Source organism: Salvelinus fontinalis, chromosome 33, assembly GCF_029448725.1.
Source record: "Salvelinus fontinalis isolate EN_2023a chromosome 33, ASM2944872v1, whole genome shotgun sequence".
NCBI classification, from domain to species: domain Eukaryota; kingdom Metazoa; phylum Chordata; class Actinopteri; order Salmoniformes; family Salmonidae; genus Salvelinus; species Salvelinus fontinalis.
This window is the reverse complement of record NC_074697.1, coordinates 42,853,834-42,880,849: the sequence shown is the minus strand read 5'-3', so window position 1 is coordinate 42,880,849 and position 27,016 is coordinate 42,853,834. Positions and strand designations below refer to the sequence as shown.

Sequence of the window (27,016 nt, the reverse complement as noted above, 5' to 3'; positions counted from 1 at the left end):
TGTGACCTGCCCTTGTCTCAAACACCGCTCTGGCTCTGCCCCCGTTAAAAAACAGACACAGTTTAAACAGGGGTTAGAAGTCCAAAATGCGCCGGCGATAGTGGGACTCAAGAATGATATTGAAACTTTTTTTGCGCTAAATTCCCATAGTTTGATTAAGGGAAATTATGGGAATGATCCAGCCTGAAACTCCCATCAACAATCTTTATTCATTTTACTCAGTCAAGTGGTGACTTGCACAGCAAAACACAGGCTTCCAGTTCAGTAAATAAAAATAAAATCTTTAATATGTTTCAGTTCATAAAAATCATCAAACTCTGATATATAGATGTACAACACACACGTGTATATATTACAGTTGATTAAAAAAAAATTCAACCCCACACTCAGATCCCAAATCAAGTTCAAGTAGTGGAAAAATGTATATAGTCTGCACAAAATAACATTCCAAACGGGAGGTCTGTTTACAAAATAATTAACTTAAAAGATGCACAGAAACCGCTCCATCATTTCCTGGTTGCTAAAATTAGAATAGTTTGTGTAATTTCAGTTTGTGACAAAACAAGCAGTCATTGTGTAGAGAACCACTGTACCATCTAAACCGCTTTGAAATATATTTTACATAATCAAAAAGAGTGTATATTCAGCTGTTTGAAGTTTAGTGTACAAAACTGAAAGTAAAATAAGCAAAAACAAAACTTTAGAACGGGAAGAATAGAAATAGCACACATAGAACAAATCTACCGCTTCTTAGACTTGCTTTCAACAGGAATGAATGATTTCACATTTCTATATGAATTTGGTCCGGTTGCCCAAAAAGTTACATATTGTAGCTTTAAAGCTGCTACACATAGGATTTCTTTGAATTTTTGCATTGTAATTTCAGAAAATGTCCATAATATATCTGCCGCTAATAGTGGAATGACAGTGTTTCACAGTATCACTTAGCCGCTAGTGTTGGGATTGGCTGTGATATTCGCCTACTGATTTCTCCCACCGGAACGTAATCTGTTGTCAAAATGGGAAAACTGTTCTGACTTCATGGCTGTGTTATCTAGTGGAAATGATTAATTTCATAGTTGCAAAAATTCTACACTTCGCTCAATTTCAGTTTGCGAGAAAACAAGCACTGAATAGTGTCGGGAATCATTGTACCATCTAAAATCGTCGCAAAATATAGATATATATATATATTTTTTTACAGCTGTTTGAAGCTGGTGGACCAAAACCAAAAGCAACTTGGTCTACCATCCAAAGGTCATCCAGTCAAATAGAAAATTGTGGGAATCATTGGAGTCAACATGGAGCATTATCCCTGTGGAACACAATTTTTTTTTTTTTTTTTAACCTTTATTTAACTAGGCAAGTCAGTTAAGAACAAATTCTTATTTTCAATGACGGCCTAGGAACAGTGGGTTAACTGCCTGTTCAGGGGCAGAACGACAGATTTGTACCTTGTCAGCTCGGGGATTTGAAATTGCAACCTTCCGGTTACTAGTCCAACGCTCTAACCACTAGGCTACTTGACACCTTGTAGAGTCCATGCCCTGACAAATCGAGACTGTTCTGAGGGAAACTCAATATTAGGAAGGTGTTTTATGTTTTGTACACAGTGTATTAGACATTTTCTGAAATTACAATGCAAACATTTTCAAAAATCCTATTAATAAAATAAATAATTTAAAAAGCAGCCATAATCTCAAGAGCACTCCATCACTCACACACCGTCACAAATCCTCAAAACCAAACACCATTTACATTTTAAAACACATTCACACGCACAGCATTGTAATGCCTTCCCATGGTGCACACCTAATACACTTTGGAAGACTGACTTAAACTTCAAGGGCCGGTTACGGACACAGAATATAACCTAATCCTGGGCTAAAAAGCATTTCCAACGGATATTCGTAATTGATCTTGCTTTTTAGTCCAGGATAGTCATTGTCCAGGAAACCACCCCAGGAGTGCTGCTCTGTCTGGTTGTCCAGCATGCCATCTAATCCCACACTAAAAGACCCAGGTAAGGGACTGAACCAAACTAGTGATACATACTTCAACCCAAAGACCAAGCCAAACTACCACCTCTATAGCACTGCTAGGTGAGACCGGTGGGTCCTGAGAGATCCAGAGGGTTTAGGTTGCTCCCCCGCAGTACATTTACTCACATACGCTTGGGGCTCTGCAACGCTGATAAAAGGCCACAGGCTTGGGGCTCTGCAACGCTGATAAAAGGCCACAGGCTTGGGGCTCTGCAACGCTGATAAAAGGCCACAGGCTTGGGGCTCTGCAACGCTGATAAAAGGCCACAGGCTTGGGGCTCTGCAACGCTGATAAAAGGCCACAGGCTTGGGGCTCTGCAACGCTGATAAAAGGCCACAGGCTTGGGGCTCTGCAACGCTGATAAAAGGCCACAGGCTTGGGGCTCTGCAACGCTGATAAAAGGCCACAGGCTTGGGGCTCTGCAACGCTGATAAAAGGCCACAGGCTTGGGGCTCTGCAACGCTGATAAAAGGCCACAGGCTTGGGGCTCTGCAACGCTGATAAAAGGCCACAGGCTTGGGGCTCTGCAACGCTGATAAAAGGCCACAGGCTTGGGGCTCTGCAACGCTGATAAAAGGCCACAGGCTTGGGGCTCTGCAACGCTGATAAAAGGCCACAGGCTTGGGGCTCTGCAACGCTGATAAAAGGCCACAGGCTTGGGGCTCTGCAACGCTGATAAAAGGCCACAGGCTTGGGGCTCTGCAACGCTGATAAAAGGCCACAGGCTTGGGGCTCTGCAACGCTGATAAAAGGCCACAGGCTTGGGGCTCTGCAACGCTGATAAAAGGCCACAGGCTTGGGGCTCTGCAACGCTGATAAAAGGCCACAGGCTTGGGGCTCTGCAACGCTGATAAAAGGCCACAGGCTTGGGGCTCTGCAACGCTGATAAAAGGCCACAGGCTTGGGGCGCTGCAACGCTGATAAAAGGCCACAGGCTTGGGGCTCTGCAACGCTGATAAAAGGCCACAGGCTTGGGGCGCTGCAATGCTGATAAAAGGCCACAAACTTGGGGAGCAATGGGTGGGCCAGTGAGATCACAGTTCCAGCCCACATAATTCAGTCTCCAGTCCAGTTCAGTTTGCCCCACTGGGTTCACAGCAGGCCTAGACTGATGAACGGCGGGTGGGAGGTCGTAGAGGGATGAGGACAGAGGTTTTCTCCAGTGTTATGTGGTAGCGTCTCCAGTGATGAGTCCAACACACACTGTTTTCTCCAGCTCAGAGCATCTCCAGCCCCCTGTGGGAGCCCCGCGTCCCCCTGTCCCACCAACACAGCCCTCTAAAGTCCAGGTTGGCCAGGGTCACCTCCAGGGTGTAGTACAGGGACCAGAAGAGAGCAAAGCAGCCCAGCAGTAGCAGAGACTACACAGAAACATGGTGATGGGAGAGGAAGTTACAAAATGAGGCATATATATTGTGTGTGTGTGTAACATACCTTGAGGCTGCTGGATGTGAACGGGCTGACCGTCTCAGGGGGGATGTCCATGCCTGCAGGACAGGGCAGGGAGAAACTGCTGTCCAGATACTGCCCCCCCATAGCCTCCTCCACCACACTGTCAATCAAAACACACAACCAATCAATGCTCACATCCACTAAGGGAGCACCAATGACAAAACACCCCTTCCCTTTAAAAATACAGGATCCAGAAACAAATAATATATGTTCTATTTATATAACCCAGGCTGCTGTTTTAACAGTGTTGTGTGTCTCCTGACCTCTGTCTCTCCTTGACCTCTTCGAAGGACAGGGAGGAGCCGTACAGAGTGAGCTTCCAGTGCTTCAGAGAGCCCAGGGGCAACGCAGGCTCTTCTAAAAGAAAGAAAGAGACAAAAGGACAAAGAGAGATGGACAGAAGCACAGAGAGGGATGAATGAGCAGTAGAGAGCTCAGTTTAGATATGGTCTTGTAGTGGTCAGTGGCAGGCAAGTGAATGACAGACAGAGACTTACCCTTACTGTGGTCAGAGACTTGCAGCCTGTACTGGCCCTCGGCTCCCTCTCCCCAGCAGCGCACAGTGGAGAACGTCCAGTCTGAGTAACCCGAGGTATCCCTGGAGTAACACGCAACAGGACAGAGGCAAGGATGCCAAAACAATGGCTGTTATATGTTATGCAAAGTTTAAGAGTAAAACTAAAACAAGCGTGTACATATCCGTGTGTGTACATCTGTTATTACTGCACTGTTGTAGCTAGAAACAAGCATTTTGACCAATACACTTTGATTTGATTTGTGTGCGTGCGTGCGCAAACTCACGTGTCCAGAGCACGGCGCGCCCCGATGAGCGAGGTCATTCCACTGGGGCAGAGCAGCACGATCTCCACGCTGCCACGGCGAGTATGGACCAGCGTCAAGGTGACAGACACGTGCTCCAAGGTCTGCATCCCTGACTGCCTGAGGTCAGCTGCAGTGACTGGGGTGAGAGGAGCACAGAGATCCTAATACATGACTATATGTCCTTCTATAGGAATGGCAGAGTGAAGGGGGGAGCAGATGAGCCAATGAAAACTATAATAGTGAAGGGTCTGATGTGGACACGCGTGATTGACCTTTACTCTGGTAGCCCATAGGTCCAATCTTGTTTTCGCCTCTGTTCAATCTTGTTCCCCCCCAAAGCCTTCAACAGTTTCACTACACCATCCAAAGTGCAATGGCTCTCTTGCCTGATATTCTACAGCTAATTATTGTGAGGACTTCTGGTACTCACAAGTACAGTAAAACGTCCACCCACCCACCCCAGAGGAACACAGTATGTCTCAGTCCTAGAATATGCACAAAGAGCAGACAGTTGTAGTCCCTCACAGTGGAGTCACCCTCTTCCCTTTCTCTCTGGATTCCTGACCTGCAGCAGCAGCGTACTGTAATTCACTGGCATTTCCTCAGCCCCTGTTTGCCAATGGGCCTTAATGATCCACTACCATGTAGGGAAAAACACTTCCCGGGGCCAAGGAAGGAGATGAAGAGGGAGGGATATACAAAGGTGTGGAGGGAGAGAGACTGGTGGTGAAGGGGGGTAGAGGGTATAGGGGTAGAGCAGGATGTTGGGAGGGGGAAAATGACTTATTGGATTCTAGCCATCTTCTTCCAAACATACAGGACTGGACTCATAAGAGTTCCTCAGAAACCCTCCCACACAGACAGTGACCTGTCATTAGAATCTCACTCGTGATTTTGGCTGCATCCCATTGAGACACACGTTACCATACATATTTGCATGACTTTTGATCAGAGCGCTATGAGCCCAGTACGGCACAATAAGAAAAGAGTGCCATTTGGGACACACAGTTTAAAATGGCAGAGGTTTTAATCAACGCTGGCCTGGCATGCACCCCATACATTCCTCTCCTGACATTTAGAGCAAACATCTCAGACATTTGAAACCTTTTTGAACTTTTAATGACTATTTTTCTTTTCAGTAACAACACGTCCCTATCTTTCGGGAATCTAACGTTTGGGACTGAACATTGGAACTCTAGTCTTCCGTTTTCTCATGGGAAGGAACGAGTGCTCATACTAACCGCTGGACCTTAAGCTAACGGACCGGCCAAAACACATAGCAACAAGGACAACAAATAGCCTAGCGATGGAGTAGTTTAACATAACAACCTGCTTCATGTATCTTTGGGAATAACCAAAACTAGCTTACTTTTCAATGAATGGAAAAATGATTTCCATGTATAAATGCAAAGTCGATTTGCATCTCGAATTTCATTAATTCAAAACAGATGTTTCACTTGGACTAAAACATTTAACCTTTGTCAGCAACTCTTCCTCTGCTTTGTCCTTAGAAACCCTAGTCACGTGAGACTGCGCACACACACACACACACACACACACACACACACACACACACACACACACACACACACACACACACACACACACACACACAGCTGTGCTGTAGCAGTGAAACACACTGCTCCTGACCTCAGATCAGGCAACACACAGGCTGCATACGCTGGGCCAGGAGGCCACAGGGAGGCTAGAAAATAGGGAAGAAGAGAGAGGGAGGGAGGAGGAAGGAAGGAAGGAATACAGATATCTCTGCTGTGATGTCACTGTGTGTGTCAGAGAGGGAGAGGAAGAGATACAGAGAAAGAGAGGGAAGGGGTGTTCTCTCCTCCATAGTTTAGTCAGTGTGCCCAGTGACAGAGAGACTCTGAAGAACATTGCCTAATAAGGGCAGACTGATGATTGCCTGTTGGGAGGGTCTCTCTGGAGAGCACTGACAGAGAGAAGAGAAACAGCAAATACTCAGACTTGCATTTTACGAGACTCGCTTGGTTGATCACTCTTTCTCTCTCACACACACACTCTACCAACCGTTCCAGGTTAGGTTGAGTTGCTCCGGATAGGCTGGGACAAGAGCCTCCTCCTTCAGCACTGGGCTCTGATAGGACACTAGGAATGGCACCATCTCCCACACCTAATTAATAAACACACACAAAAAACACACTTTCCACATGTATACCTTCAGTCTTTTTTAAATGAGCAGAATATTGACTTAGCTGAAATAAAATCCCAACCAATACTGTATCAGTAGTGTAGTTGGTTAAGCTTGACATTAGTGTGCTGCTGAGACATCAGGAAGTGAGTGAGGTGGTACCTTGGCAGCGTTAACCAGCCGCCAGGCATTGAGCAGGCCGAAGCCGTGCTGGTGACTGTGGTGGAAGCCCGCTCCATTGATTTTCCAGTCCCCTTGCACATCATACTACAGAAACACACACACTCTCAATTAGGAACTGTATGTGCCTGCGTAGCAGTGATTAATGATACAGTACAACAAGGTGAGTCATACAGTGAGGTCCAAAAGTAATGGGACAGTGACAGTTTTTTTTATTTCTCTTTGTACTCCAGCACCATGAGGTTAAAGTGCAGACTGTTCATTTTAACAGCACTTTTTGGTACATAGAGGACCATTTTAGAGGACCAAAAGTATTGGGACAAATATCATACCCCCAAAAATGTCTAACCTCCTGTTATTGTAACGGTGAGAGGTTAGCATGTCTTGGGGTTATGATATTTGTGCCTCTGTAGCTTTCGCACTCGTCATTATCCACGATTCATTCAGGATTATCCGTAATCATGGTAGCATCCATATTAATGTAGAAGTATTCTTATTTACAATAAAAGTGACTCCAAAATGACACAATACATTATTTACCATTCATTTCTATTGGGCACAAAATAAACTGAAACAACCAAAACAAACAGCAAATGCATCCTACAAGTTTGTAGAGTCACAAGCTTCATTACGTGCTATGAATATGCGACCAAATACTAAACTTTTGACTACTTTAATAAACATATACACTGAGTATACCAAACATTAGGAACACCTTCCTAATATTGAGTTGCACCCCCCCTATTCCCTGAGAACAGCCTCAATTCGTCGGAGCATGGCCTCTACAAGGTGTCGAAAGCGTTCCACATGGATGCCGGCCCATGTTGACTCCACAGTTGTGTGAAGTTGGCTGGATGTCCTTTGGGTGGTGGACCATTCTTGAGATACACAGGAAACTGTTGTGTGTGAAAAACCCAGCAGCGTCGCAGTTCTTGACACAAACCGGTGCACCTGGCACCTACTACCATACCCTGTTCAAAGGCACTTAAATCTTTAGCCTTGCCCATTCACCCTCTGAATGGCACTCACACACACAATCCATGTCTCAATAGTCTCAAGGCTTAAAAATCCTTCTTTAACCCGTCTCCTCCCCTTCATCTACACTGATTGAAGTGGACTTAACAGGTGATATCAATAAGTGATTATAGCTTTCACCTGGATTCACCTGGTCAGTCTGTCATGGAAAGAGCAGGTGTTCTTAATGTTTTATACACTCAGTGTAAATTAATTTGTCCCTATAAAATGGGGGGACTATGTTGGAAAATTACAGCAATTTCTAAATGGTTCACCTGATTTGGACGAAAATACCCTCAAATTAAAGCACTTTAACACAGTCATTGTATCATTCCAAATCCAAAGTGCTGGCGTACAGAGGCAAAACAACAAAAGTTGTGTCACTGTCCCAATACTTTTGGACCTCACTGTATGTCTGAAGTGTGCTTCAGAGGGCATGTAGGTGACGATGTCACTTTGTAGTCATGTACAGTACCAGTCAAAAGTTTGGACACACCTACTCATTCCAGGGTTTTTCTTTATTCTACAATAGGTTTTTCTTTATTCTACAATATAGAAATAGTCAAACTAATAGTGATGACATAAAAACTATGAAATAACACATATGGAATCATGTAGTAACCAAAATATTGTTAAACAATTTAAAAATATATATATTTGACATTCTTCAAAGTAGCCACCCTTTGCCTTGATGACAGCTTTGCACACTCCCGGCATTCTATCAACCAGCTTCATGAGGCAGTCACTTGGAATGCCTTTCAATTAACAGGTGTGCCTTGTTAAAAGTTCATTTGTGGAATTTCTTTCCTTCTTAATGCGTTTGAGCCATTCAGTTGTGTTGTGACAAGGTAGGGGTGGTATACGGAAAATAGCCCTATTTGGTAAAAGACCAAGTCCATATTATGGCAAGAACAGCTCAAATAAGCAAAGATAAATAACAGTCCATCATTACTTCAAGACATGAATGTCAGTCAATTTAGAACATTTCAAGAACTTTCTTCAAGTGCAGTCGCAAAAACCATCAAGCGCTATGATAAAACTGGCTCTCATGAGGACCGCCACAGACCCAGAGTTACCTCTGCTGCAGAGGATACGTTGATTAGAGTTACCAGCCTCAGAAATTGCAGCCCAAATAAATGCTTCAGAGTTCAAGTAACAGACACATCTCAACATCAACTGTTCAACGACTGTGTGAATCAGGCCTTGATGGTCGAATTGTTGCAAAGAAACCACTATTAAAGGACACCAATAAGAAGAAGAGACATGCTTGGGCCAAGAAACATGAGCAATGGACATTAGAGCGGTGGAAATCTATCCTTTGGTCTGATGAGCCCAAATTTCAGATTTTTGGTTCCAACTGCTGTGTCTTTGTGAGATGCAGAGTAGGTGAACAGATGATCTCCGCATGTGTAGTTCCCACCGTGAAACATGGAGATGGTATGGGGGGCTTTGCTGGTGACAATGTCAGTGATTTATTTAGAATTCAAGGCACAATTAACCATCATGGCTACCACAGCATTCTGCAGCGATACGCCATCCCATATGATTTGCGCTTAGTGGGACTATCATTTGTTTTTCCAACAGGACAATGACCCAACACACCTCCAGGCTGTGTAAGGGCTATTTGGCCAAGAAGGAGAGTGATGGAGTGCTGCATCAGATGATCTGGCCTCCACAATCACCCAACCTCAACCCAATTGAGATGATTTGGGATGTTGGACCACAGAGTGAAGGAAAAGCAGCCGACAAGTGCTCAGCATATCTGGTAACTCCTGCAAGACTGTTGGAAAAGCATTCCAGGTGAAGCTGGTTGAGAGAACGCCAAGAGTGTGCAAAGCTGTCATCAAATATAAAATATAACTTGATTGAGACTTTTTTGGTTACTGCATGATTCCATATGTGTTTTGATGTCTTCACTATTATTCTACAATGTAGAAAATAGTAAAAATAAAGAAAAACCCTTGAATGAATAGATGTGTCCAAACTTTTGACTGGTACTGTACATTGTACCTTTGTGGCTGTGTAGGTGTTGATGTCACTCTGTTGTCATGTATATTGTACCTGTGTGGCTGTGTAGGTGATGATGTCACTCTGTTGTCATGTATATTGTACCTGTGTGGCTGTGTAGGTGATGATGTGCTGCACGTCTCTCCAGGTGAGACAGGGCCGGACCTGCAGCATCAGAGCTACCATGCCAGCCGCCAGGGGTGCCGCCGCCGAGGTGCCCGTGTGTCCGTCAGTACAGCCCGTGCCCTGCTGCAGTGACCAGTCTGACGTCACCTACACAGTACACACAGAGAAGAGTCATAAACATGTATACGAATCTCAGACGCTATTAAAAACAGTCAGTGGTAAGGAGCTATGCGACGACAAGGGAGGAAGAGGGAAAAGCCAGAAAAGATGGAGAGTTGGAGGGGCTGAACGAGGAGAAAAAGTAGAGAGAAGTGCTAAAACAGACAGGAAGTGGTGAAAGAGGGAGAAAGATTGATAGGAATACAGGGACAGAGAGAAAAGGGCTGCTGATGGATTCACTGGTAAACATGATCTCTGACATGCTTCATACCTGCATACCAACATAGATCCCACAGCCCTTCCCAATTGAGAGAAATTACTATGGTTTTGTCCCATTTGACAGCCTATTCCCTATAGGACTTCAGTGGAAAATACCCTGGATAGTCCATGGGTTCAATATTTGACGTAAACAAAGAGAGAATAACGTACAAGCTCTGTGATGCGTGTAGAGTTTTGGCTTAGAGTATAGCGTGGATTGTTGCATATGTAGTAGCTTATGAGCATAATATGCATGACAGTGGTATATACTGAAGTGTGCAGCATTCAAATATGGTCCCAAATGGCACCCTATTCCCTATATAGGTTTATATATGAACGCAGCTTCCACTGTATTGAAGCCATCGGACGCTGTATATCATAGCGCCTTGTGCTTTATTACGGGTGATGGGTTCCGTACACATCATTGCATTTTGTTTCAGAATGTGGGCTGGCTCTCCTTGAAGTCTCGTAGATCGATGCATTGCACTTTTTTTTGTCTATAAAGCCCTCTTGCATAAACTTCTGCCATACCTTACCTCATTGTGAACCTATAGATGTACGGGCTACCGGACCCGGTGCTCAGGTACGGCGGACTCTGGAGATCCCTTCCAGCTCCACTGTGTTGGGCAGATCTGCTTTTAGGTTTATTTGCACCTTACATGTGGAATGATCTACAATACACTTTCAAAATCGGAGGAATTGGTGCCTCTAGGGCATTTCAGACAGTTGTTAGGGGATCTTTGTACTGGAAAATGTCAGTTTTTTTATGATTGTGTTTTGCTTTTCGTGTATTGTTGTGCATGATAATCTGTATTTTAATGTGTGTATATGAATGTGTAGTTTGATGTGTATTGTGGTGCTATACAGGACTCATCTGGAAAAGAGACCGTAGTCTCAGCGTCGACTCCCTGTCAAAATAATGGTTAAATAATATTAAATATATAATGCACTATAAAAAGGAAATGGGGAGCCATTTGTGACGCAACCATGCAGTACAGATCCAGACCATGCAGACAGTGCTGTCTAAACAGCTCGTCTCCTAGAGGAGTAAGGGACCTCTCTGGAGCACTGGTCCCAGACACATAGCTAGGGGGTGTTTGATCCTAGGTGACGACAGGCCTGGTCGGACACAGAGAGGAGAAACAGTCTGACAGGAACACTACAGGCTCTCTGCTGTGGCGGGAAAGGGACGGAGGAAGAATCCACAGACATATGTCAACTAGAATGCCTGCTCTCATTTAAAGCAGCTGTCAAAGCCATGAAAGCACAGAGCGGAGGAGAGAGCTCAGACTTCAGCACTGCTCAACATCAAATGGGACCCGTGTGTTGGGAATGTAATGAGGGAAATGGTGCATAGCAGTGGTGGCAGTGCAGCATAGCACATGGTAGCTAGAAGCGGTTGTGCTGGTGGGTGGATACAGTGGCGGTATCCCAAACGCCACCCTGTTCCGTGTATAGAGCACTACTGATCAAAAGCAGTGCTCTATATAGGGAATACTGTGCCATGTGGGATAGTATGTGCAGAGCACTTGTGCGACAGGGTAGAAAAACCACTTGGCCTGTGTATTTGGCTTTTCAGGAAGTCCCGGATGCCGGTTGAGGGTTTTGGCACAGGGCTTACATCACCCGGCCAAACCATGTCACCCAGGAGATGGCAACAAACAGCAGCAAACAGAGAGCTTTGCCTTACAGCTCTCCTCTCTAGCTTCCCATCTCCTTTGCCCTCGCTCAAAACACACCATCATTGAACGCAAAATGCCTCATACCGGCTGTATTTCTGTATTTTGAAAGTTAAGCAATCTTGAAAACTTGATTGCGGACATGCAAAACATTCTGGGACTATATCAACAATGGACTAACGAAACAAACGCCAAAATATATTTTTTGGGGTGGTTTTCCTTTAACTCACTAGCCATCAATGTGTCCTCTCTACCTCACTCAAAGATGTCTGATTGGCACAGTACAGTATCATCTGTCATCATCCGACTGTCCAACTTTCTCAATCTATGTCTTAAGGGCCTAGGCACAACAAGTCTTTGTAAGGGGGATTCCATTGGTACCGTGGTGCAGTTCACTGCAGGTGAGAATGCAGGACCAAACACAGGAAAAGCACCAGAGGTGCGCAGTATTATTGTCTGTTTGACAGAGCATTTGATGAAATGCACGCAGTATAACTTGGTATCTCTGAGACATTCTGTAAGAAGCAGCGTATTTATGAGCACATCCGATGCATGTTAGGGGAGAGGGGGGCTGGGATATAGGCTATGGAAAATTGCCTATTCACGTCAGAGTTAGAGTGGCTATTGCGCTGTTTATCCCTGCATGTTGTTGGAAAACCAAAGCGAAAGCAATATGAAGTTTGGAACACACAAGTTATGCTTCTTGATAATCATAGATAGAAAAATGCTTGCATTAAATCCCCGATAAACCATGGAATTGCATGAACACGTGGTAGTTTAGGCATTTTAGTTTGTTTGACATTTGGCAATGTGAACCCAAACGGACCAAATGGAGAAAAAAAATACAATGTAACAAATAACCGAACTTGGATTCAAACTATAGCTCAGAACCATGTGTGAAAACTCCCTCGAAATGGTGTGTGTGTTACTAGCAGTACAGACTCACAATACTACGCAGCGTTCTGCCCCCACTGCTGAAGGTGACAGCCAGCATGGAGGCACACTCCTCAGCATAGAAGGGCATCTTCCCTTCCTCATTTACTGCTCCTACAAGAGACACACACACACGGTTAGAAACATTCAACACACAGACACAGAGACAGACAACATTGCTCCTATTCACTGACCAATGGTAACAGTGTAGATTGAGTTAGCATAGCCATCGTAGTTGCAGTTGTCCTCGTACTGGCCCCCGTTGCCACTGGCGACGACAAAGATACTGCCAAAGCCCCGTCTGCCAGCAATCACTCCGTGCTGCAGCGCCGCCTACAGGCCAAACAAGGAAACATTTGCTTCAGTTAGTCACGCCTAGTAACTTCTTGCAGACTAATACAGCCAACCAGAGTACATAGCAGCAATCACAGGCCTAGTCATACCTGAATATTCAATATTGAGTATACAAAACATTTTCCATGACATATACTGACCAGGTGAATCCAGGTGAAAGCTATGATCCCTTATTGAGGTCACCTGTTAAATCCACTTCAAATCAGTGTAGATAAAGGGGAGGAGACGGGTTAAAGAAGGATTTGAAAGCCGTGAGACATGGATTGTGTATGTGTGCCATTCAGGGGTGAAGGGGAAAGACAAAAGATTTAAATGCCTTTGAACGGGGTATGGTAGTAGGTGCCAGGCGCACCGTTTTGTGTCAAGAACTGCAACGCAGCTGGGTTTTTCATGCTCAACATTTTCCTGTGTGTATCAAGAATGGTCCACCACCCAAAAGACATCCAGCCAACTTGACACAACTGTGGGAAGCATTGGAGTCAACGTGGGCCAGCATCCCTGTTGAACGCTTGACACATTGTAGGGTCCATGGAAGGTGTTTCTAATGTTTGGTATAGTCAGCGTATGTCATTATAATCCTATCCTGTGTGTATACCGCCATTCTTAGGTTTGTGAAAAGCTGGAAGCAGTAGCTAGCACAAATTTCTATTAGACCACGAGGACTGGCTGAGGGGATTTGGTGGTTTTGATTCATTTCCACAGTGCCTGCCAACGCCATTCAGGGAGTGAGGCACACCTAGGAAACGAACATGACCAGAAAAAGCCAGGCACTTTGTCTCAAGTCAGAGTGTGTGTGTGTATATGTGCATGTACGTGTGTAAGGGATGTGTTTTCTTTTTTTTTTGTCTCATAAGAAACTCACACAAACCGTGCCCTTGAGAGCAACAGTATACTGCCCTCTGCTGGTACCGAAGAGTGGTGCAGAAATGCATTTCTATAAGGAGACTAGGGCTGCGTTTCAAACTCATCAAAGACACACCCTCCTCCACTTACCCTCGCTGTCACCATCTTGGACGTCAGTCCAAACAATGGAAGTTCACAAAGTAAGCCCCTCAGCCCTCGTTTTTGATCGTGTTTGCGAGTGTACAATTATGTTCACTTCAGGGCCTGAAACGCCCCATAATTCAATTCGCGATGAATGTAAATCCACTAAGACTTAATAACTCAACGTCAATATGGAGAAGTCAACATACAAGTGTATGTAAAAACGAATGTAAATAAGTTAGAAATTGTGCTACTAATGCACATGACGGCACAAACACGTCTCGCAAAAGTAATGTTTTTGTCTGGTTAGCTTTTGGAAATTGTAGAAATAAAACATGTTCCTTCTTCAGAAGTTCCAGCTAGGCAGGCTAACGTTAGTTAGGTCATTCATTTGCTTTTGCCATCATACAGTAGACGTATATTAATAATTATATAGTTAATATAAGTAGACATGCAATGATAATTGACTGTAGCGCATATAAAGCACCCACAAGCTACCGGTGGATGACAAAAAACAATCATCGCGGGATGAACGAGTGACACATTTCTGGGCAAGGGTGGTCCATTTAAAAATCCTTCCTTCCTCCCTCGCACCTTGACCTGCAAGTGTAAACTCGTCAGACGTCATCAGAAGTGTCCATTTAATTTGAGGGCTGAGGGTGTGTCTTAAGTGTTTGGAATGCAGCCTAGGACTGGTAAAATTTGTTAGAAATGGGTTGTGTGTAGTAACGTATGTTGTATCCACGCTAACCTTGCCCAAGGGGTGTGGTCCATCGACAGTGCGGCCATCATCGTCAGGACCCCAACTGAGGAGGAAAGGGAAGAGAGTACAGTTGAGTCAGACACATTTTTCCTACAGCCATTAGAGCAGCGGAGAAAAAATCTAGAGAGAGAGGCATTTCTTTATAACCACGCTTAGAACTGTGGTTGGCTGTATATTCCGGTTAATATTTTGCTTTATGCTGAGATTATAAGCAAACCAAGCATGTTCAGAGTCCTGCGAGGCTGAGCTGCACGCTGTTGTACCTGCAGCTGTAGACATCGTTGATCTGGTAGTGCTTGTTGAAAGCCACCGCCTCCATACTGTCTGTGAGCGGACCATCCAGGACTCTGATACCTGAACAGACAAAACATGACGTGAAGAAAGGACTTCAAAACATACGAATCTGATAACAACAAACTACACCAAACTAGGGCCATGATAGCACCTAACCAGACCAGGGTTGTATTCACAAGGGTTGATTTAAGCATTTCTCAGTATTTGGTATTCAGCCGTACCTTATGCAGGTGCACAGCGAGCTCTTTGGGAGTGGCTCCTTTACACGCACTGAATACAATGAATTAAACTGCTGAAAACCCTCCCACTTGCTGGCCAACAGATTTCCTCATGGAATTTTTATTCTATGGGGTTTTCAGCACATTTATCTAAAGCCATCCCTTTAAATACGGTGTACCTTTAATTAGAATTTTCTCGACAGACAATATAATATATAGAGAACGGGTTCAGAACATTAGGGATCAATAAAATAAATAAATACATTTAAATATATGCTTATTTGTCTCCGTTTCAGCAACAAATTTGTAGATTTTAAAACACTCTGATCTTGTAGATAATTTAGGGTTATGAAAGTATTTATGAATCATAAAAAATTGGTTTGGAGAGCCTTTACGCACAAAATATATTGATGAATGAAAAAAACGGTGGTTTGACTCATGAAAGTTGCCATATTCAAATTGATCAAGCCATAAAATATTGGAAGGTGAGAAAAGTGTACAATAGGGGTTGAACAATAGCTCTAGAAATCTACCCTACTAATAATGGAACTGTATGACAACGATCCAGTTGTCGTGAACCGTGCACCAGGCTCACACTGATAAGTGTGGTATGAGTTCCATAAATGATTCAAATAGGCCAGGATTTCCCAAACTCAGTCCTCGGGACCCCAAGGGGTGCAAAGTTTTGATTTTTGCCCTAGCACTACACAGCTGATTCAAATAATCAACTAATCATCAAGCTTTGATCATTTGAGTCAGCTGTGTAGTGTTAAGGCAAAAAACTAAACTAGCACCCCTTGATATCCGGTGAACCGAGTTTGGGAAACCCTGAAATAGGCTACCATGTCCCAAACTATTGCACAGCGTTAGCCTAAAATGTTCCACTATTGCTAGCAATCCTCAGGAACAACTACACAGACATGACAGAGGAAAGGAAGGTAAGCAGAAAAGAATGATGCAAAATGTAGACCACAAATTGAAGGAAACTAACACTAAAAAGTTAGTTATAAATGTATTTGGGAATTACTGACAGTGGCTACCGATAGAGGATAATATTTAGAATGATACAAAAAAAAATGTAATGGAGAAAAGCCTGGACATATAATTAAAACATTCTAGAGGGCATAAATAAACTCAGTAGGTTTGAAGAAGATGTAGATGAAGATGAATAGCTTGGGTGTATAGGACATCCGTTAATCAAAACGGGCTGCTGCCCGTTAACCCGCTGCTTGATCCTTTGTTGGTGGGTGATTCTGTAACGCTCGTCTAATTCCTCCTCCTCGGATGAGGAGGAGCATGGATCGGACCAACACGCAGCGAGGTATGAAGACATGAAAGAATTTATTCAACAAGACGAACACTGACACGAACTACACTTGAATAACTACAAAACAACAAAACGACGTAGACAGACCTGAACATGAGAACATACAATAACACGAAGAACGCACGAACAGGAACAGACTAACCTTACGAATTAACAAACGAAACAGTCCCGTGTAGTGCAACAGACACAGGAACAATCACCCACAAACAAACAGTGAGAACAGCCTACCTTAATATGGTTCTCAATCAGAGGAAACGTCAAACACCTGCCTCTAATTGAGAACCATATCAGGCAACACATTACACCCAACATAGAAACACATAACATAGAATGCCCACCCCAACTCACGCCCTGACCAACTAAACACATACAAAAACAACAGAAAACAGGTCAGGAACGTGACAGCATCAAAAGTCGTGCTCTAAATTCTCAGACAACACAAAGATTCCTTGATGCCCTTCCAGACTCCCTCTGCCTACGCAAGGACGTCAGAGGACAAAAATAAGTTAACCACCTAACTGAGGAACTCAATTTAACCTTGCGCAATACCCTAGATGCAGTTGCACCCCTAAAAACTAAAAACATTTGTCATAAGAAACTAGCTCCCTGGTATACAGAAAATAACCGAGCTCTGAAGCAAGCTTCCAGAAAATTGGAACGGAAATGGCGCCACACCAAACTGGAAGTCTTCCGACTAGCTTGGAAAGACAGTACTGTGCAGTATCGAAGAGCCCTCACTGCTGCTCGATCATCCTATTTTTCCAACTTAATTGAGGAAAATAAGAACAATCCAACATTTCTTTTTGATACTGTCGCAAAGCTAACTAAAAAACAGCATTCCCCAAGTGAGGATGGCTTTCACTTCAGCAGTAATAAATTCATGAACTTCTTTGAGGAAAAGATCATGATCATTAGAAAGCAAATTACGGACTCCTCTTTAAATCTGCGTATTCCTCCAAAGCTCAGCTGTCCTGAGTCTGTACAACTCTGCCAGGACCTAGGATCAAGAGAGACACTCAAGTGTTTTAGTACTATATCTCTTGACACAATGATGAAAATAATCATGGCCTCTAAACCGTCAAGCTGCATACTGGACCCTATTCCAACTAAACTGCTGAAAGAGCTGCTTCCTGTGCTTGGCCCTCCTATGTTGAACATAATAAACGGCTCTCTATCCACCGGATGTGTACCAAACTCACTAAAAGTGCCAGTAATAAAGCCTCTCTTGAAAAAGCCAAACCTTGACCCAGAAAATATAAAAAACTATCGGCCTATATTGAATCTTCCATTCCTCTCAACATTTTTAGAAAAAGCTGTTGCACAGCAACTCACTGCCTTCCTGAAGACAAACAATGTATACGAAATGCTTCAGTCTGGTTTTAGACCCCATCATAGCACTGAGACTGCACTTGTGAAGGTGGTAAATTACCTTTTAATGGCGGCAGACCGAGGCTCTGCATCTGTCCTCGTGCTCCTAGACCTTAGTGCTGCCTTTGATACCATCGATCACCACATTCTTTTGGAGTGATTGGAAACCCAAATTGGTCTACACGGACAAGTTCTGGCCTGGTTTAGATCTTATCTGTCGGAAAGATATCAGTTTCTGTGAATGGTTTGTCCTCTGACAAATCAACTGTACATTTCGGTGTTCCTCAAGGTTCCGTTTTAGGACCACTATTGTTTTCACTATATATTTTACCTCTTGGGAATGTAATTCGAAAACATAATGTTAACTTTCACTGCTATGCGGATGACACCGGATGACACACAGCTGTACATTTCAATGAAACATGGTGAAGCCCCAAAATTGCCCTCGCTAGAAGCCTGTGTTTCAGACATAAGGAAGTGGATGGCTGAAAACGTTCTACTTTTAAACTCGGACAAAACAGAGATGCTTGTTCTAGATCCCAAGAAACAAAGAGATCTTCTGTTGAATCTGACAATTAATCTTGATGGTTGTTAAGTCGTTTCAAATAAAACTGTGAAGGACCTCGGCGTTACTCTGGACCCTGATCTCTCTTTTGACGAACATATCAAGACTGTTTCAAGGACAGCTTTTTTCCATCTACGTAACATTGCAAAAATCAGAAACTTTCTGTCCAAAAATGATGCAGAAAAATGTATCCATGCGTTTATTACTTCTAGGTTAGACTACCGCAATGCTCTACTTTCCTGCTACCCGGATAAAGCACTAAATAAACTTCAGTTAGTGCTAAATATGGCTGCTAGAATCCTGACTAGAACCAAAAAAATGTATCATATTACTCCAGTGCTAGCCTCCCTACACTGGCTTCCTGTTAAGGCAAGGGCTGATTTCAAGGTTTTACTGCTAACCTACAAAGCATTACATGGGCTTGCTCCTACCTATCTTTCCGATATGGTTCTGCCGTACATACCTATATGTACGCTACGGTCTAAAGACGCAGGCCTCCTAATTGTCCCTAGAAAAGTACCAAAGTACGTTCATCTCTAGGAGAGAACGCGTCTCCTTCCTGAGCGGTATGACGGCTGCGTGGTCCCATGGTGTTTATACTTGTGTATTATTGTTTGTACAGATGAACGTGGTACCTTCAGGCGTTTGGAAATTGCTCCCAAGGATGAACCAGACTTGTGAAGGTCTACAAAAAAAAATTCTGAGGTCTTTGCTGATTTCTTTTGATTTTCCAATGATGTCAAGCAAAGAGGCACCGAGTTTGAAGGTAGGCCTTGAAATACATCCACAGGTACACCGTCAATTAGCCAATCAGAAGCTTCTAAAGCCATAACATCATTTTCTGGAAGTTTCCAAGCTGTTTAAAGGCATAGTCAACTTAGTGTATGTACATTTTTGACCCACTGGAATTGTGATACAGTGAATGATAAGTGAAATAATCTGTCTGTAAACAATTGTTGGAAAAATTACTTGTGTCATGCACAAAGTAGATGTCCTAACCGACTTGCCAAAACTATAGTTTGTTAACAAGAAATTTGTGGAGTGGTTGAAAAATGAGTTTTAATAACTCCAACCTAAGTATATGTAAACTTCCGACTTCAACTGTAGCCCTTATCAATTATACATTACCATGCATGGAGAATGGTGTCATTACTATTGGAAATTAAGTTAATAATAAGTTATTTTTTTTTATATTATTATTAATAAGTTCTCTCACGTCACCCCGCTCCTCCGCTCTCTCCACTGGCTTCCAGTTGAAGCTCGCATCCGCTACAAGACCATGGTGCTTGCCTACGGAGCTGTGAGGGGAACGGCACCTCCGTACCTTCAGGCTCTGATCAGGCCCTACACCCAAACAAGGGCACTGCGTTCATCCACCTCTGGCCTGCTCGCCTCCCTACCTCTGAGGAAGTACAGTTCCCGCTCAGCCCAGTCAAAACTGTTTGCTGCTCTGGCACCCCAATGGTGGAACAAACTCCCTCACGACGCCAGGTCAGCGGAGTCAATCACCACCTTCCGGAGACACCTGAAACCCCACCTCTTTAAGGAATACCTAGGATAGGATAAAGTAATCCTTCTAAACCCCCCCCCCTTAAAAGAGTTAGATGCACTATTGTAAAGTGGTTGTTCCACTGGATATCATAAGGTGAATGCACCCATTTGTAAGTCGCTCTGGATAAGAGCGTCTGCTAAATGACTTAAATGTAAATGTAAATGTAATGTAAATGAAATAGATGTTTTTTCTACTTGGAATCGACAGGTGCTCGACATTAGTCATGGTTTCCTTGCGCGTAAAGGTGGTGGAATTATAAGGGAATTAAGTCAAGGTCAGAATACGGTGTACACCTCTGGCACCTCAATTTCTATGATATCCACCCCAAACGTTTAGCTGGCTGTCACATGCGTTCAAGATCAGAATACTCGTAGAGAGAAAAGTTCAATTTATGCGCGCCTATCTTGGGTCTGAATTCCCCCCTAGGCACCAAACTGAAGAAAAGGACAAACAGAGAGGTACTACCCGATCTTGTCCAAAAAGCAACACAAATGTTCATTTTCCGTGCAAAACTATTTACTAAGGTGTGCACTAATGAATACAACCCTGTAAAATCTTCTGACGGTTACCATAACCATGCTTTCCAAACACACAATGTACCTGCCACTTTACTGCCATAGGCCACGCCCACAGCGCAGAAGCTGTTGTTGGAGACAGCGGCGATCTCCCCAGCGCAGCGCGTGCCATGGTGGTTGTCACTGCGGGCGTCCGGGTGGGGCATGGGGTCTGGGTCATTGGAGTTCAAGTCATAACTGCCCTCTGGACTCTAAAGGGACAGAATGAAGCACGAGAACATTTGTATTTGTCAAGAATAAAGCATGTGAGAATATGAATTTGGAAAAGAACATACTACATGAAGACATCAGCAAAATGCTTTAAAAAGAAACAAAGTCACTAATTATGCTCCCAGAAATGTTATGGCACACTGTGCCTTCTTCGGTGCACTGAACCCTAACCCTGAAGAAGTGTGCCGGAACGTTGGTTGAGATACCCATAAAATATTTGGAAGCATAATTAGAGTCTGTGACCTACTTTCTTTTAATAGTTTACTCTCCGTAAATCAGAACCTCTACAAAAGACTTTGGGGTGTGCGTCAGCTTACCCATTTTAATAGTAAAAAGCTTCAAAAGGAAATAGGCCTAGATGTGGCCAGTATGAAACTCACATAGTTTGGCTGAATGTCCTGGAGGGTGTGCTGAACCCCATCGTCCACGACCACCACTGTCACCCCTGTCCCTGTGATGTTGTGCTCCCATACACCAGTCACATTGATGTCCATGCCCACCCTGACATCGTTGTGCTGCGGGTGGGTGGAGAGGAGGAGAAGAGCAAGGAAGTGACAAAGGTTAGAGTTGAAGATATTGTTTGCAAATGAGGAATGAAAATAAACGTGGCATATAACCGACAGTTTAAAAAGTACTGTGCATTCTTACAGATCTGAATATTCTATAGGCTATAAGTGTGTAGTAAGTAGATTTGAATATTCTATAGACTATATGTGTGCAGTAAGTAGATTTTAATATTATATAGGCTATAAGTGTGTAGTAAGTAGATTTGAATATTCTATAGACTATATGTGTGCAGTAAGTAGATTTGAATATTCTATAAGCTATATGTGTGCAGTAAGTAGATTTTAATATTCTATAGGCTATAGGTGTGCAGTAAGTAGATCTGAATATTGCTTAGCTATGAAACAGTTCTGAAGAAAAATAAAGAAGAAGACAGATTAGGCCTAATTCTCACCAGGTGCCACTGTAATGGGTATCTGGGGTCATTGAAGGCTATTGCCCTCTTGGAGCGGCTGAGGACCTGCTCCTGGGAGTGCCAGAGCACATGAGGGTGGGCTGCCAGCACGTCCCCCGGCCTGCCTTCCCCCTCAGGCCCGGCACAGAGCAGGTAGTGGCCCTCCAGCTGCCCTATCTGGCCCCTGTTCTCCAGGCCAGCCTGCTCAGCCACCCTGCTGGCCAGCTCGTGAAGGGTGGAGCCTTCAGCCTCCAGCAGCTCTGAGTCTGTGTGCAGCCGGACGGCCCAGGACTGGCCCGGCCCACAGGAGGGAGGAGGAGCCGGGGGAGGGGCAGACGTGTGGAAGGTATGAACAGTCAGGCGGAGCATAGGGGTCAGGCCCAGGAGGAGCAGGAACAAGGGGGGTGACCCCATGGCAACACAGGCACGTGCTCAACGCAAGTTCTGCTCCGCCTCCACATTAGGACCTGCAGCCTGAGGAGACAGGGTGGTGAGGAGGAGTAGAGAAAGTAGCTGGACACACAGAAGAGGGAGAGATGGCTCTACTGCAGTGTGGCATTCAAACGGCAGTAGCGAGATTTCACAACAACAGACCAGTTCTCATATTCAACAGCCCTCAGAGTAATGCACTGGTACACACCCTCCATTGGCACACTGTTCATATCAGAACTCCAGCCAATCACAGCACCAGGCCTATATAACATTGTGCTGTTACTGACACTGGAGAAGCGGACGGTAAGTGTTTTACCATATCCATGTGACACTATGATCCTGCTAATCTAACCACAGAATACGAGGACAACTCCATGTAGCATATGAATCAACTCAAGTTCTACAAAATGCCAAAGCCATTGTGACCAATGCATATTTTGCCGAGTATTGACATGCCCCTTTTCTCTGTTAGGAAAGAATAGGACTATAACCTGACTAAGAGAACCATGCGTGTTATTCATATTACAGCGCACACAGACTTGTCATGACACGAATTCACACAAATTGTGTTGTTTCTGACTGTGGACAGAGGCCACTTGAACCCACATTTTGTGAAGCTTGTAAATTAATATAGGAGAATCTAGCGAAAAGCAGAATAAGCTAGACTACATCAACAAAGGGAAAGATTGTCATTTCTGGGTGGTTCGACCAGTTCAACATGTTATTCCGAGGACATCAACACTAGGGCAGGGATAGCCCATGCATAACTATCTTTGGTGCTTATTTGTTAAAGTGTTGTCACTGAAAAATACTGTGCTAAAACCGCTTAAAAACAGCGTAAAGTAAGTGTATATTTTGCATTTATGAAATGATTGTGTTATTAAAGGGCTTTATGTTTCAAGAACCGTACCGCAATTGAGAATCGATTCACGTTTAGATGGGAGCATTTGGCAGTTTTGGCTGCCAGAGCCAATTTGCCTCCAAACAGAACACGTAAGGTCAGAACATAGGCTCTTTTAGTCCAGGGTTTCCCCAACCCTCGCTTCCTCCCCCCTATACGTTTTACATTTTTGTTTTAACCAAAGATTATAGATGTACAGACAATATACATGCATCTCCACCCTAACAATGGGCGTCGTTGTCCACAAAGCAGCATAGCAGGCTGTCTAGCTCCCGCCTATCCTTTCTTTGGATTGAAGGATCACATTACTGTAGTCCTATTTTTTATCATTCGATGAGGGTTGTTAACATTAACCGCCTGAATTCAATGGAGAGTTGCTATGCTACTAGTCTCATTCCATGAATATGCATAGCCATCTTAAGACAACTTGCCGGGATGTCACATGTCCTACTTATCAGTACACGCTTAACTCCAGCATTACAAAACCTCTGATTAAAAATAAACCTCATGTAGCAAATAAGCCATACATTTTATTTGTTGACCATATTCAACACTCATTGACCTCCATACAAAAACACCACTTGCTGGTGGGAGACAGATTTTCCGCAGAGTTGTGCCTCTCTTCGTCTTTGATTCAACTCTAAACTGCCACACCTGATTCAATTAGTCAACTAATCATCACGGATTTGACTAATTGAATTTGGTGTGCCAATGTTGGGTTAAAACTAAAATGTAAAACATCTGTATGGGCCAAGGAGAGGGTTGGGAAACCCTGCTTTTGTACATTATTGTGCTAGGACAGGCTTTCCCAAACTTTCCCCCTGGGTGCACATTTAGTTTTTTTCCCCGAGCACTACACAGCTGATTCAAATAACCAACTGGGTCCTGGACTTCCTGACGGGCCGCCCCCAGGTGGTGAGGGTAGGTAACAACATCTCCACCCCGCTGATCCTCAACACTGGGGCCCCACAAGGGTGCGTTCTGAGCCCTCTCCTGTACTCCCTGTTCACCCACGACTGCGTGGCCATGCACGCCTCCAACTCAATCATCAAGTTTGCGGATGACACTACAGTGGTAGGCTTGATTACCAACAACGACGAGACGGCCTACAGGGAGGAGGTGAGGGCCCTCGGAGTGTGGTGTCAGGAAAATAACCTCACACTCAACGTCAACAAAACAAAGGAGATGATTGTGGACTTCAGGAAACAGCAGAGGGAGCACCCCCCTATCCACATCGACGGGTCAGTAGTGGAGAAGGTGAAAAGTTTTAAGTTCCTCGGTGTACACATCACGGACAAACTGAATTGGTCCACCCACACAGACAGCGTTGTGAAGAAGGCGCAGCAGCGCCTCTTCAACCTCAGGAGGCTGAAGAAATTCGGCTTGTCACCAAAAGCACTCACAAACTTCTACAGATGCACAATCGAGTGCATCCTGTCGGGCTGTATCACCGCCTGGTACGGCAACTGCTCCGCCCACAACCGTAAGGCTCTCCAGAGGGTAGTGAGGTCTGCAGAACGCATCACCGGGGGCAAACTACCTGCCCTCCAGGACACCTACACCACCCGATGTCACAGGAAGACCATAAAGATCATCAAGGACAACAACCACCCAAGCCACTGCCTGTTCACCCCGCTATCATCCAGAAGGCGAGGTCAGTACAGGTGCATCAAAGCAGGGACCGAGAGACTGAAAAACAGCTTCTATCTCAAGGCCATCAGACTGTTAAACAGCCACCACTAACATTTAGCGGCCGCTGCCAACATACTGACTCAACTCCAGCCACTTTAAAAATGGGAATTGATGGAAATTATGTAAAAATGTACCACTAGCCACTTTAAACAATGCCACTTAATATAATGTTTACATACCCTACATTACCCATCTCATATGTATATGTATATACTGTACTCTATATCATCTACTGCATCTTGCCATCTTTATGTAATACATGTACCACTAGCCACTTTAAACTATGCCACTTTATGTTTATATACCCTACATTACTCATCTCATATGTATATACTGTACACTATACCATCTACTGCATCTTGCCTATGCCGTTCTGTACCATCACTCATTCATATATCTTTATGTACATATTCTTTATCCCTTTACACTTGCGTGTATAAGGTAGTAGTTGTGGAATTGTTAGGTTAGATTACTTGTTGTTATTACTGCATTGTCGGAACTAGAAGTACAAGCATTTCGCTATACTCGCATTAACATCTGCTAACCATGTGTATGCATACCACTGCTGGCTTGCTTCTGAAGCTAAGCAGGGTTGGTCCTGGTCAGTCCCTGGATGGGAGACCAGATGCTGCTGGAAGTGGTGTTGGAGGGCCAGTAGGAGGCACTCTTTCCTCTGGTCTAAAAAATATCCCAATGCCCCAGGGCAGTGATTGGGGACACTGCCCTGTGTAGGGTGCCGTCTTTTGGATGGGACGTTAAACGGGTGTCCTGACTCTCTGAGGTCATTAAAGATCCCATGGCACTTATCGTAAGAGTAGGGGTGTTAACCCCGGTGTCCTGGCTAAATTCCCAATCTGACCCTCAAACCATCATGGTCACCTAATAATCCCCAGTTTACAATTGGCTCATTCATCCCCCTCCTCTCCCCTGTAACTATTCCCCAGGTCGTTGCTGCAAATGAGATCGTGTTCTCAGTCAACTTACCTGGTAAAATAAATAAAAATAAAATAAAATGTGACTAATAAAATGTGATTTGATTTGAACTCATCATCAAGCTTTGATTATTTGAATCAGCTGTGTAGTGTTAGGGCAAAAACCAAAACATGTATCCAGGGCGGGCCGAGTTTGGGAAACCCTACGCAGGGACAGTGTTATTAATCCAGTTGTCGGGGAAAACATAGTATGGATATCAATGTTGATAGATTCAGAAATTAACAAAGACATGTTTGTTAGCTACGTTAACTATGTGAAGTTGTGTGTTAGGCCTACTTCTACTAAACTAACTCCCAACTTCAGATGTAATTAACTTGACATATCTAACGTTTGTTAGCTAACGTTAGATGCATTAATATAAAATCCCACTTTTGTTTCGGGCGTGTAAATTGGCTCGCTGTACAGTAATGTAAGCTAACTAACTACCAGCGTTATAGGAGCTAGTTAGTTACAGCAGTTTGGAAGCTCATTTTATAACACGACTGTGACAAACGAAATAGCGAAACACATTGCTAACTATATATTTTTATTCGACAGCTAGATACGTAAATAGCCAGAACTCCTTAGTTCATCTGATAGCTTGCTAATTAGCTACGCTCGCTATAAACGGACAGTATGGCTGACAAACAACAAGCCAGCTAACGACGTGAAATAGCCATTGTCAGCTAGTCCTCAACACGCAAGCAAGTACTATAGTCACATGGCTAAATGTCATACTGATTTATGTATTTTACCTTTTCGTCGACGTCTTTTCTGCCGTTTATTTGTGGACTACAATTTCATCTACGATAGCTGAGACTGTAGTTTCCGTAATGTCGTCACTTCCGCAACAACTTATTTTTAATTTTTATTATCCACTTGGATGAGTTAAACCGTCATTACACTCCTTGCCAAACATTTTTGGCATATGACAGGGAGTACAAGGAGTGGAATGTTTGTTAGCCTGAGTACCAGTCTGTTAATCTAAGGGAGACCCAGGTAGACTAACAG

At 44.0% G+C, this 27,016-nt stretch overlaps 1 protein-coding gene across 1 annotated transcript; it reads right to left on the bottom strand.

Moving 5' to 3' along the window:
• Positions 1-260: 260 nt before the first annotated feature.
• LOC129832324 (proprotein convertase subtilisin/kexin type 7-like) lies at positions 261-26,867 on the bottom strand. The gene is made up of 16 exons (XM_055896310.1): positions 26,761-26,867; positions 22,009-22,482; positions 21,431-21,565; positions 20,866-21,031; positions 15,205-15,295; positions 14,930-14,984; positions 13,035-13,173; positions 12,854-12,954; positions 9,791-9,958; positions 6,647-6,751; positions 6,364-6,466; positions 4,297-4,453; positions 3,993-4,093; positions 3,759-3,852; positions 3,478-3,595; positions 261-3,404 (listed from the first exon to the last, which is right to left on the bottom strand). The coding sequence occupies exons 2-16, from the start codon at positions 22,420-22,422 to the stop codon at positions 3,261-3,263; spliced, it is 2,091 nt and encodes a 696-aa protein (XP_055752285.1). The 5' UTR covers positions 22,423-22,482; positions 26,761-26,867; the 3' UTR covers positions 261-3,260.
• Between the last annotated feature and the right edge of the window lie 149 nt (positions 26,868-27,016).